This window comes from Sorex araneus, chromosome 10, assembly GCF_027595985.1.
Source record: "Sorex araneus isolate mSorAra2 chromosome 10, mSorAra2.pri, whole genome shotgun sequence".
NCBI classification, from domain to species: Eukaryota; Metazoa; Chordata; class Mammalia; order Eulipotyphla; family Soricidae; genus Sorex; species Sorex araneus.
In genome coordinates, this window is record NC_073311.1 from 2,078,681 (window position 1) to 2,092,505 (window position 13,825).

A 13,825-nucleotide genomic window follows, 5' to 3' on the forward strand; every position below is an offset into this window, starting at 1 on the left:
AGCCGGCAAATTGTCTTTTGTTTTCAAAGAAAAACACAAAAACTCAAAAGAATATTTTTTTTTAAATCTCTAGTTCTCAGTAGGAAACATTGATTCACTTCTTTTTTTGAGTCCTTTCTAGACGGTGCTCCAAAGTGTCTTTCCTACTGCCGGGAATACGGTACTGCTGGTTTGTTGACCCTGAGCTGAGTCCTGCTTCTGCAGACAGGGCTTCACTGATCTCCCCTGCACAGCACCCGCTTTTGGGAGCTCACTGGGGCTCCTCAAGATTAAGTCAGTCTAGGGGCTTCTGGTGTCCAACAAAGGGCCTATCCCCAGAGACCCCCATGGGGCCTGGAATTCTCCTTGGAGTCTGTGGATGACCCAGGGGCCTCGGGCACCATCTCAGCCCTGCCTGGGCTTGGGGAGCAAAGTGTCTGAATCACGGGAGCACGGCATCTCTAGGTGCTCAACACCAGAAGACAAAATGCCACTTCAGAGCAAGTTCAAGACTCGCATGTCCACACATAGGGGCTGGACACTAAAGCCAGGGCATGAGAGGTGGGTGGGGGCCAGAGAGGGTGGGCAACCATGAGCAGAGCCCCACCCTGCTCATGCCACGTAGACCCCACATGGCAAGGTAGTCTGAGAAATGGGAATCCTAGGCTCACATCTTGAGGTTCAGAACATGGCAGAGTGGATGCAAAAATGGGATGTACAGAAAATGGAGTTCAGGGGCCAGAGTGATGGTACAGTGGGTAAAGCACTTGCCACACACACAGCTGACCCAAATTGGGTCCTCCAAACTACATAGGGTCCCCCTCAAGCACTGCCAGGAGTAAGCCTTGAGTAGTGTTATGTGTAACCCAAAAAAGAAAAAGCAAGCAAGCAAGCAAGCAAGCAAGAAAGCAAGCAAGAATGCAAGAAAGCAAGCAAGAATGCAAGCAAGCAAGCAAGAATGCAAGCAAGCGAAAGAAAGAAAGAAAGAAAGAAAGAAAGAAAGAAAGAAAGAAAGAAAGAAAGAAAGAAAGAAAGGAAGGAAGGAAGGAAGGAAGGAAGGAAGGAAGGAAGGAAGGAAGGAAGGAAGGAAGGAAGGAAGGAAGGAAGGAAGGAAGGAAGGAAGGAAGGAAGGAAGGAAGGAAGGAAGGAAGGAAGGAGAGAAAGAAACTGGACTTCAACCAACTTTTGATACTCACTGAGTCTTATTATGGGGACCAGAAGGACGGTGAGTGAACAAACTTGGCACAGAGGCCCATACAAACTAGAATCTCTGCATCATTACTCCTGCTCACAATTAGGGTCTTCATTAGGCAGCCTGTGTCCTGCCCTGTTTTCACACAGAGAGCCCTGAGACTTTCCTTTGAAGCCTGGTAGCTGTGACAGGAGGTCGGGGTGGGGAGGGAGAGATACAAGTATTAGCATGACCTACAGCTGCCCTCGGGAGATGAGAAGTGCATGTCCACGATCTGGGAGCCATGAGTCACAAGGTCACCGGAGAAACACTCATTCCCAGCTGGAAGTCCCTCCAAGGCTAGGATCAGAGGTCTCTTGCTTTCTCTTTCAGTGCTATTAAAAGCTTTTTCCAACTGGAGTCTAATGATGGGCTGGGGTGTGGCTCGGTGACAGAGCCGTGCATGCATAAGGCCCTGGGTCCAGCCCAGCACCCCACCAAAAAAAAAGGTTCTAATTAGAATACATGTTATTGTCGAAAATGTGGAACTGGCAGAAAAGCATACAGAGGAGAATCAAAATGTCCCTTCTCCAGAGATAAGCATTGTTATTAAATGTTTTATGCATCCTCACCATAAATGTCCCCATTTTATAAGTAGTTTTATATTGCATATCCAATTTGTATCCTGGTTTTTGTTTGATATTTGGGTTTTTGTTTTTATTAATTAAAAAAAAATCATCACACACAGGCATTTAAATTATTCCAAAACATCTTTCATGCCTTCACAAGAATGAATCACATAGCTGCGACAGTTAATAGGGTGATCGGGGAGAAGGGAAAGGCCTCTTGCAAGGGTGTTGCAAAGAGCGATGAGATCATTCTGGCAAATCCTTGGCTTGGTGTCCGGACACAGGACCAAGCTAAACAGTACTCGTCATCATTGTCATTCGGGATCTGCATTCATTCTACTGGTAGGAACTACTTATCATGTTTCTGGTTTATTTTTAATTTTGACATCTTTTTAACTTGTCTCACACTCTGGCATTCCAAGTTTGTTAAGTTCTCAACCCTGGGTAGACGTGTTGAAAAGCTTTGAAAAGTTCTGGGTCCAGGTGTCCTGGAATTGCATTCCGGCTACTTGCTAGCTGTGTGATCCTGGAAAGTCTCATGGTTGCTCTGTGCTTACTTCCTCTTCACTAAAAGGAGATCTGCAGGGGTGTGGGGAGAATGGAGCAATTGTACAGTGGGTAGAGCACTTTCCTTGCACATGGCTGACACATTATCCATCCCTAGTATCCCTAGCATTCCATGTGGTCCCAGGAGCATCACCAGGAGAAATTCTTGAGCAGAGTCAAAAATAACCCCTGAACTTCACCAGGTGTGGATCCTCACCCCACACCAAATTTTTTTAATTAATCAATTAATTAAAAGAGGTCAGGAAAATATCACCTGTTTTAAGAATTAAATGACCTAATAGGTGTGAAGCACCTACTACAGGTAAACAAAATAACTATTATTCTGTGTCATTGTGCACATCATCAATGACATTCTTTTACTCGCCTGTCTTCCACCACTTTTTGCATGACTTCCAGTTATTCCTACTGAACTTATCTGAACTGAAAGTTGGCTGTTCTGAGTGTTCCTTGAGCATTCTGGAAGATGCCCATCTCCTTGTCTGGAGATTAACCCAAGGCCAGTCTCTCATCCGTTCTGTCCACATTCTTCCCTTGCCCCATCCCTGTGGCCTGTGCTCCTGGGCAGAACTTTCCTTCCTGCCTCAGTTCAGCCATAATGTTACAATTTTGTCTTGCTACCAAATTCCCTTGCAGACCCCACCTACTGTAAGGCCTCTCCACTGACTTCTGGGTGGAAAGGAATGGCAGATCATCATTTCTCCCTGACGACCACCCAAAGTTTTGGCAATCCTTCCCAGGACTGGGGTACACAGCCTTCTCTTATTTCCTAGTCTTAAGAGCACCAACCCTACCTTATTCCAGACTTGAGAATGTGAGCAGTGAGTCTTTCGGTACCAGACACTATCCTGGGTGGCATGGGTGGCCCCAGTTAGCACTTTCCTTGAGTCATTTTGAAAACAACCCACGTCTGGCTGCTGTGACCATGGCCATCTTTAAGAATCTCAGTGGTAAGTCTTGGGTCCGGAAATTGAAGCTTTTTTCTTCACCTCTCCCATTTTCTTGGCCTTGAATCTAAAACTGGTGGCCTACAAGTCAACTTAGTGCTTGGTTTCTGTTATGAACACAAATAAGTGCAAAGCACCACTTGGTGCTTCAGAAAACCCAAGTCATATCAACCCCAGTACATGAACATGTTGGCCTAAAATCCAAAGGGAAGATTGACTTACACCCACGGGTGGTATTAGGTAATGACCCAAAAGATGCATAAGACACTGCTGCTGTAATGTGGGCAACCACCACTCAGAGCAGCTCTGCCTGGTCCGTGAGGAGCTGCCAAGCCCAAAGGAAGTCAGCATGGCTGACACGGCAGCATCTGAGACTTGGTAAATCAATTCCAGAGAATGACAAATTTCCATGTTTTGTGTATGGGCAAGATGACCCGGCAGTTAGTTCCAGTAGGTCAGCAAAACCTGAAAGTCAGTTTTGAATTCTCCAAAAGTATTACCACCTTGATAATAAATATCCTGTTACTCCTAAGAAAACTGTCACCATTCATTCACTCCACAAAAGTTTATTAAACACTTACTATTTGACACTATCAGAATTGTGGATTCATCATTCTCCATGGAAAAAAATCAAATTAGCAGCAATTACACTATCAATCCCCTATTATTTGTTCAGGGAAAAAAACTGATTTTCCCAAGAGCCTGTGCTCAATCTCAGAAGGTCACTCACGTAGGCTTTTGCACTGTCACCGTCAATCACTTAAGTTTGACATGACATATTAAACCTGCTTGCAATCTTGCAGCAACCATTGTAAACCATTGTAAACAATTACAAATGGTTTAAAAATATGAGAACAGAACTTGGTTCTATACTAAGTTCCTCCCCACAGGGAAAGTTCCTGTTCCTTTTTCTTCTATTTTCCAATAAACTTTTATATTTTCTATTTTAAAAAAAAAGACTATGAAAAGACAGGAAGAGAAGAACATCCATTCAATCCATTCAGCCAACTGCAACTTGGGAGTGATTTGGAGGTCATTTTGAAATGACCAATCCATGTCTGGCTGCTGTGACCATGGCCATCTTTAAGAATATCAGCAGCACGTCTCTGATCTGGAAGTTGGAGCCTTCTCTTTACCTCTCCTGTTTTCTTAGCCATAAAGTAGAGATGGTGATAACAATACCAACCTGTTGCAAAGAGTCAGTGGAACCACAGTAGTGCTTAAGGGCCCGCTGAAGAAGAGGCATTTACTTATATTAAATTAGACTGTACTGGGGCCAGAGTGATAGTACAGCAGGTAAGTTGCTTGCCTTGTATACAACCCACTCAGGTTCAATCCCCGGCACCACATATATGGTCCACTAAGCCCACCACAATTGATCCCTGAGCACAGAGCCAGGAGTAAACCCTGAGCACAACCAGGTGAGCACCTCCACACCAAAAAAAATCAATAATAATTTAAATCTAATTTTTCTTTTCCACTTCCCACCCCTAGTTTATCATTACCAGTTCAAGATGCAGTTCATCAACCAAGTTGAGAAGCCCGTGGAGCCGACTTTTACAATGTCACTCTTTGGAATGAAAGATGAAGCACATAAAATCCCCATCACTCTGTGAGTATGGGTGTGGTACAGCCTGGCGGAGGGCTTTTCTTACAGATACAGTACACTCCAAGTTTTTCCGGGTAAGACCAGACACCACTTACTCCCATATTCTCACCACCCCGAATTCCATCACCTGGGGTAGCCTCCAAACGCTGCCCCCACCCCCACACACACCACCACCCCCAGGTGATCTAAGCAGCCTCACCTGGGCCACCTTGGCTTTATGTGGACACCCCCGACACTCACCCCGGGTTGTGATGGACTCAGTCCTGCTGGGATGTGCAGAAGTCAAGCAGGTGTCTGAGCAGGGAGGAGCACTGTGGACTGAGCATGTGCCACGGGCTGTCCCCAAAGACCTTTTCAGTGAGTCCGTAGCTTTCCCGACTGTACACTTTCATCTTGGCCTTCAGCATGGGTCTGCCCATCTCCCCCGCCTCACACATACACACGCCAGCCCTCACACTCCTCACTCAGCTTTTCTGAGGCTGCCCCAGACTGATCCTCACACCAGTTTGTTCCGTGATCCCGCAAGTACTTGCTGGGGCTCTGTGCTCCGTGAGGGGACCTGGCCTGGGCTGAGAGGGGGAGGAGGCTTCTTTAGGATCTATTGCAAAGAGAGCTGTGAGGAGCTGAGCTAGGGAATCTCCCCGACCATTATGACCCGAGAATGCAGGCTCCTCCGCACTGCCCACATCACTCCCAGATTGGCATGAAGACCCAGAAGCATGGCTAGCCGCCAGCCAGCATGGGGTCCTTCCATCTCCAAGGCCCGAGAAACACATAGCTCACTGCTCTTACCTAAACGTGAATGTAACTTTTGCTCTGAGCTGCATCTTTGCATTAGTGGATTTTCTGACAGTTGCACTTTGCCATTTGCAGACAGTTTCTCTTTCTGCAGGGAGGAAGGAACACTGATGAGAGGGGAGGTGTAGGTGGCTCCAGGTGTTACTCTGACCCACAACCAAGCGTCCCAGTGCCCCAGCCAACCGTCCCTACATCTTCTGGGTTTTTTCCTGATTACTTAGAAACTACTAAGCAGGCATTAGACAATGTTAGAAGATTCATTATTGCAAAATTCTCAGAGAGAAAATTAAATGGTTCTACTTACATGAACCCCTGAGCCCCACAAGTGTGCCACCCCCAAATAAACACTTTCCCTAGCTAACATGAAGTGTAAGGTGTTTTTCCCATGATTTCTAGTATGAAAACCTTTTTGAATCCAGGTACATCTATTTATATCTGATTGGATTTTTTTTTGGGGGGGGGTAGGGTGCAGCCATACCCAGCGATGATCAGAGCTTACTCCTGGGTCAGTGCTCAGGAATCACTTCTGGTGGAATTTGGTGGACCCTTGTGTGGTACCAGGAATGGAACCTGGGTTGGCTGTATCAAGGCAAGAGCTGTCCCTACTGTACTATCTCTCCAGCCTTATTGCTGCCTCTATGAAGAGTATAACCAGGAGCAGTTTGGGAAAGGAGCCAAAGGCTCATTTATGTTAACCTGAATGGGCCCAAGCATCACTTTGTTGTGACAAATGAACCATCAGCTGTTTCCCGTGTGTGTTCCAGGGGTGAAGGCATCATCAGTAATAAAACCTATTCCCTTCTCATCACACTGGACTCGGACATCGGTGAGATCATCATGATTAAGTTCAAGTGGGAAAACAGCGCAGTGTGGGCCAACGTGTGGAACACAGTCCAGACCATTTTCCCCTGGGGCAAAGGGCCCCTGTACTCAGGCCTCATCCTAACAAGCATCAGGATCAAGGCAGGAGAGACCCAGAAAAGGTGAGTGCCACTTCCAGCCATCCCTCATATCTAGCAGGCACCCCGCCCCTTGAGGACAGCCTGTGCCCGATTTCATACTCAGGTTGCCCTGATGTCCTAGTGATAGGCGTGTAGATGCTCAGGAAGGTGAGATATTATGTGGTGTCCACAGGAAGGACAAGGATTGGTTCCCAGCACTTCCCAATCCCGGCCTGTCCCTTCCCACTATGCAGAACTTGGAGACCCGCACTGCCAGCCCAGGGCTTCTCAAACTCTGCAGGAGGCCAGATCACCAGGCACTGTCCAGGCCACTAAACCATGGGCTGTGGTCAGCACCTGTGGGTACCTCTCCTTTTCCATGCTTTACCCAGAGACATGCTTCTAAGGAACCCCAGTTGCAAAACCTCCCTCTAGGATGCCTTTCAAGATAAGTGTGCAGAGAACAGCTGGATACTTCTTATGGATGAGATGTATCCCTTCTCCGGGGAACCCCTGATTCCTTGATGGTCCATGAAACCAGAAAGAGCCTTCAGATGCTGCGGTGGCCAATTCAATCATCCTAAGAAATGCACCTTTGCATCACTAATATCTCTCATGGCTTCGAGATCCCGTGGACAAGCAGGGATTGCAAGGAATGAGGTCCTGCAGATCCAACAGCCCCTCAGAGAGCAAAAGTGTGTCTGGCCCCTCCTGTCAACACCATGTGCTCTAGCAGAGCTCTGAAGCTCCTTGTAGGAGTTCAGATTCTCTGCAGATTCTCCCCCGAGCAGAGGGGATCGCCTGTCTGCTCCTGCCTTCCTCTGCTGAGAAGCCACTTCTGTCTTGGTTTTGTCCCCAGCAGAGAGGAGAGCCTGAAAGCTGCTCCCCATCCAGCTTCTCTTCCCACACCCCAGGGTTTGCAGCCATCCCAAGGCATATTTTGGACCCCAGATCCCTCCAGATGATAGCCTGGTGGGATCTCTCCACAGGATCAGTGAGCCAATTAAAGCACTTCTCTCCTCTTAGAGAGAAGAGGTTCTTGCGTGACTTTTTTTGGGAGGGGGCGGAGGTCACACCCGGCTGTGTTCAGGGCTTACTCCTCACTCTATACTCAGGGATCACTCCTGGCAGGACTGGGGGATCATATGAGATGCCAAAGATTCAACCCAAATTGGTTGCATGCAAGGCAAGCACCCTCTCACTGGACTATGGCTCTGGTCCCTGGAATGACTTGTAACTTCTAAGAACTTCTAAGAACTTCTAAGAACAGCTCTTCGGGGGAGTCAATTCTGTCTTGTTTGCTGAGCTCAAGAGTGGTTTCTGTGGACCGGAGTGAAAGTACAGCGGGTAGGGCGTTTGCCTTGCGGCTGACCTGGGTTCAATCCCCGGCATCCCACATGGTCCCCCAGCACCACCAGGAGTAATTCCTGAGTGCAGAGCCAGGAATAACCACTGAGCATCGCTGGGTGTGTCCCCCCCAAAAAATGCAAAAAAGAGTGGTTTCTGTGTTGAGGTGTCCGTCTGCTGTCTCTTGCCCTGCCAGTGTCCCAAACACCCGCACCTCTGCTCCAATGGGTCATGTCTGCATGGCCAGGAGGAAAGGGCATGAGATGGGAAGGGACCCAGTTCCCGTGGATGCTGACACTGCTCTGGAGAGGATGTCACGTCTGCTCAACTGGCTGGTACCAGCTTTGCAGACTTGGAGCCACAGGTCTCAAGGGTGACACAGCTTGGAATGTGACTGATCATTGTCCTAGCAGAAGATGACTCGGGCTTCTCTGATTCAGGCCCGAGGGCTACCTGGACCCTGTCTCCATGCATCACTCCTTCATTTGTCTGGGCCCCTTAATTTGCTTTTCCTGAGCCAGACTGAGCAGAACTTTAGTGCTGGGCAGAGGTTCCTCCCCCGCCCCTGCCCCGCCCCGGCTGAGAAGCACCTTGATCACTTTCACAGAAGTCCCTCCTATGTATCATCAAAGTTCTGAGGGCCACTGGGAGTCACTGCCCCAAGGCAAAAAAAAAATTCTGAATTGTGCCTTTCAGCACAAAGAAACCCCAGGACCCAATTAGGGAAAGCAGATGCATTAATTCTGCTAATGATGTGCTCCATCCCAACCTTCTCGGCACTTAATGTGCTCACCAGTCACCGAGGAACCGTGCTGAACGGTGAGCTGGCTGAGGCAGAGCTGCTGCCCTTCGAACAAGCTCATTCCTGGGCGCTGCAGACCCTGCTGGTGCTGGGACCAGAAAGTCAAAGTAGAAAAACATGAGCTCTGCTCTGTCAGTGCTGCTATAGGCTCAGGGGGCCCTGTGGTGTGCCCCAGGAGAGCGGCAGCAAAAACCGCCACGTGCACCAGCTGGCACCAGCCAACCTTGAGCCCAAGTTTCTCCACCTCTCACCTACACAGCCCTGGATGTGCCTGACCCCCTCCAGGGCTCTCCTCTCTGCTGGGGACTAACCCAACAGAGGTGGCTTCTCAGCAGAGGGTAGCAGGAGCAGACAGACAAGCCCCTCTGCTCTAGGGAGAATCTGCAGAGAACCTGAATTCTTTCCCAGGGAGCTGTGGGGTCCTGCTAGAGCACAGTGGTGTTGGCAAGTGGGGCCAGACACCCTTTTGCTCTCTGAGATGGGACTCCCCACAGGTGCTCCAGGGACTGAGCACTCCTGCTGTACTTAGGAACCCCACGGCCCAAAGTCCCAGCACCCAGACAAACTCTGAATTTTGTTCTCTTAATCTGCTCACCACAAGGAGAAAGAAACTGGTTAAATCACTTGCTTGGTGCCTCCACAGGAGGGATTTAATGAGATTCCCGCTGCCACCCAAAGGCACAGAGCCAGGATGAGAGTCAGTGGAGACCCAGAGAGAAATACCAGCTCTGTCTGGGACTAGGAGCAGCTAAACATAACATTCTAGCCTGGCCAGAGAAATGCAAACAGCCACCTGGATGATCCAGGTGACCTTTGGTCGGGCAGGCTGGTGAAGGGGTGGGGAAACCGTCAGTGAAGGAAACACCTCTCTCTCTCCTTCTCTCTCTCTCTCCCTCTCCCTCTCTCTCTCTCCCTCTCTCTCCCTCTTTCTCTCTCCCCCCTCTCTCCCTCCCTCTCTCTCTCCCTCTCCCTCTTTCTCTCTCTCCCTCTCTCTCTCCTCAACCCTTCTTCTCCTTCTCCCTCTCTTTGTTTCTCTCTCCCTCTCCCTCCATCCCTCTCTCTCTCTTTCTCTCTCTCTCTCTCTCTCTCTCTCTCTCTCTCTCTCTCTCTCTCTCTCTCTCTCTCTCTCTCTCTCTCTCTCTCTCTCTCTCTCACACACACACACACACACACACACACTGTGCCCCAATAAAAATCAAGAACAAGCTGGTGTTGCTTTGGATTCTCAACCTTAGATACAGCCCAGGTGACAAAGCCCGACCAGATCTCTCCTGGCTGCAGCTAGTTTTCTTCTAACAGGTGAAATCCAAGTTAGTAAGGAACAGAAAAAGCTTCCCAGGCCAAACTTGGTCTCCAGAGACGCCCCCACTGCTGGGGAGAGAAGGCCGGGACAGGGCTAGGGAAGGGGGCGACTTCGGGCCAGGCTGCGGGCAGGGCTTGGTGCCCAGGTCCCTTCAGAGCATCAGAGGAGATTGTAGAAGGGGCAGATGGAGCTGAGAGGACCCTTTGTAAGCTCCATCTGGGCTGAGAGAGCAGAGCTGGGGTCCCCACTGATGCTTAGCTCTGGCCAACTGAAATCAGCCAGCCGGGAGCCCCAGGAAGCGGCAGGAATTGCTTTCACCAACTCAGGGTTCATTTTTCTCTAAAGTTAGGAGAATATTTGTATCACTGTGGTCTAATGTGAAAAACAGAAGACTGAGTGTACTAGAGTGTGGCTGTGCCAGGGAGTATGTACCAGGGCTGAAACACACCAGGACGCTCTAGCGCTTTGCTATCCGTCTCTCCGTGCAGGATGACATTCTGCTCGCAGAACAGAGAAGACCTGCAACTGCATCCAACCCAGGAGAAGACCTTTGTGAACTGTGAGGTAAACTCCAAAAGCCAGAAGCGAACCAGATGAACTGGGAGGAAAAGCTGGCGCCAGAAATAAATGGCTTCACACCTAGTCTGGAGGGTGGCCTTGCCGGGAACCACAGTGCATGGAATTTAAATAAAGTTTAAAGGGGAAGTTCATTTCACTCGAACAAACTGAGCTTTTAAAAACTGTATTATGTAACTCTATGCAAATATTGGTATAACTGGAATGCTCCCAATTCTATCTCCAATTAGATGGTAATATATGCAAATAAGTATAAATATAAGAGCAATTTTAGATCTGTTGTTCTCCTTTCTCTGTCTTTTACGATGAAATCAAATTTCCCATGGTTCCTTGCTAGTTTATTTTGATCATCTTTTTAATGATGATGGAAAGATTCTTTTTTATTATTTAACTAGAGCTTTCATGAAGTGAAATTCCAATTATTCTCTAAAAGTACATACCCTTTCAGACAAAATTCTAATCTAATGAACTGTTGCCATCAAACTAATCATAGAATTATATCACAAAGACAAGCAAACAAAGGTAAAATTCTCCTAAAACTACTAATGTTATGGTCCAGAGAGATAGTACAGCTGGTAGGGTGCTTGCCTTACACAGGCCCCCCCGAACCATGCCAGGAATAATTCCTGAGTGCAGAGCCAGGAGTAAGCCTTGAGCATCACCTGGTGAAATTGAATAAAAGAAACAATTTTTTAAAAAATGTTAAAAAACTACTAAGTTTTTAGGAAGTTACTTATTTTACTAATTAAATTGCTAATTGAAGAACAACAGAATGAAAACATCATCTGCTATATATATGCGTGTATAGCAAGAGGTACATAAAGAATATTCCTATGCACTTCAAAATGACAATGTAATAATGCCCATGTCCCACAGTGCAAGGCACAAAGGCACTGTGGTCAGTTCTCAGAAAAGACTGAAACAGGCATGAAATGCCAAGAGCAGAGCTGCCTGAGGACGAGGCCGGGAGGCTTCCAAGGTATGTTTCAAGGAGTACCAAACAGTCTCTGCATTAGCACGGAGACAAAAACAGAGGCAGTCATGATGCCAGCAAAACTAAAAGGCACAAAGACAGACACAGCCATAGCTGGGCAGATCGAAAGAAGAGCAGTAAAACTGCTACCAAAAACATGAGACCACAAGGATTCTTGGAGGAGAGAAGAATTTTCCCAGAGATCCAGGTGCCAACAGTATTGTCCTGGGTCCAGATGGCGTTCGCTCAGGTGTTCATTTCTATAGCCCTTTCGGTGGGGTGAGGGGCCTGCAGGGAGTGGACTGGACTTGCCGGCAGTACTCAGAGGGCTCAGAGGAGCACTTTCATAGCCCAGTTTCATAGTTGTGCAGGCATGAAAGTTCAATGTAATGTTTCTTGAACCTGGAAATGTGCACTGAGGTCACCAGGGCATTGGGAATTGAACCTGGGGCCTCTGCAAGCAAGACATGTGCTCCTGCCTTGTGAGGCCCAGCTCTCGAGTCACTCTGGCCAGTGTAGCTGTGGGGCTGGGAGGCAGTTCAGAGGGCTGGAGAACATAATTGTATGTAGAGGCCCTGGATTCATTCCCCGATATCAGAGGGTCTCCTGAGCACTGCCAGGAGCTACCCCCCAAGAACTAAAGGCTCCAACACACAGATGAAACGTCATGTCAGCACAGGTATACACAGGGGTAGAAATGTTGAAGTCACGATCTCACTTTTGCTGTGAATGTGACTTCTGCAATATGGAAAAATAACCAGACACAGGGCAGAGTTAAGCCCAAAACCTTTCTCCTGCGGTGGGATGCACTTCAATATTCACATCCTTTGCTTGGAGTCTAATAAAAATTAGTTTGTTTTTACTAGGAAAAGTTAAAGTGGCACAGCCTGTCAAAACATTTGGGGCCCAGAGCTCTGTAAGCTGCCAAGGCTGACGGTCAGTCAGGACATCTGAGACACCTCTTGGCTCAGGTGAGTTCCATTCGAGAGGATGTGCTCAGGGACATCATATTCTCTGAAGCGCTGCTTAGCAGGGATCAAGTAGGGAAACTGAATAATGCAGCCACATCTGTTCATTGCACATGCAAGTGCTGGCCCCAGCACTGTGCATGCGTACCTCTCCCCAGAGCCTGACTGATGAGCTCACAAGCCTGTTATGCTAAGAGAACCCTAGGAAGGAAATAAGCCGCAATCACTCTGCAGTCAGAGAGAACGTTCCAGGCTAAAAGGACACACTCTTGGCAAAGACTGTCCACAAAGCAGTCTCCTCCACGCACACCTTGATGCATGTAGGTGCAAATATTGTAAAAGCTTCAGTGCTGTTGCACAGGGTAGGTTAGGGATTGTGTTAAGATAGAAGCAAAGGAAAGTGACCCCAAAGTTAGCATCCGCCTGCTGACCACATCTCACACTCTCCTAGAAACTTGCCCTCAATTTCCAGGAATCCCTGTGGTCTATCCATAATGAGTGTCCCCAGCACGTCCAACTTCTTCCATCTCTTTCTTTACTTCTCTGCTTCCTCTCTGCATCTTCTCTCTCCAGCTCACCCCCATCCCAGTTGAGGTCCAGTTAGTTCCTTTTGCCTTATTCCCCAGCCAGCGCATCCCAGGGAGGGGTTGCTGTTGTTGCTGATTCTCCTCCTGCTTCTCCATCTCTCTGCTCCTGGCCCTACTCAGCCTCTCCAGGTCAGCACCTGCACACCCAGCGTGCAGGCCTCCTTCTCTGCTCACACGCCTGCCCCCTCAGAGACTGTCCCCCTTTATAACTGCATCCTGGGGCCCCCTCCCACCATTTCCCTTTGCCTCTATACACTCAGAAGGCCCATGTATGCCTCAACCAACTCTTCCCTAGCTGCCCACTCTGGCTCAGGAAGGCCAGAGTGGAGTGTCCACACTGTCTCCTTGCCCATGGGCCCTCATGGTGGGCGACTCCCAAACTCCACAGATTCCCAGCCCAAGCCACACCAGCCCAGCCTGTTCTCCCCGGCTGCTGCTCTACCCACGGCAGCTGCTGCCACGGGCTGGTCTCAGCATGGGAACCAGAGTGACTCAGTGAATCAATAGTTAGCACAGACAGGATTGATTCCTGAGCTGGGGTTTCTTGAGCATTGTGTAAAGAATTTGCAAACAAAACTCAGGTGCTTAAGCAGTTAGAGTTTAGAGTGCAGGAGCAACAGTACAGCGGGTA

At 48.5% G+C, this 13,825-nt stretch overlaps 1 protein-coding gene across 2 annotated transcripts in view; it reads left to right on the forward strand.

Moving 5' to 3' along the window:
- The window catches only part of LIPC (lipase C, hepatic type), a 133,541-nt gene extending 122,651 nt beyond the window's left edge, over positions 1–10,890 (forward strand). For both annotated transcript variants that reach the window (XM_055118425.1, XM_055118424.1), the window contains 3 exons: positions 4,785–4,902; positions 6,462–6,680; positions 10,579–10,890. In XM_055118425.1, coding sequence (XP_054974400.1) covers positions 4,785–4,902; positions 6,462–6,680; positions 10,579–10,687 — 446 coding nt within the window. In that variant the 3' untranslated portion in view covers positions 10,688–10,890. The remainder of the gene's footprint in view (positions 1–4,784; positions 4,903–6,461; positions 6,681–10,578) is intronic.
- Positions 10,891–13,825: the final 2,935 nt, after the last annotated feature.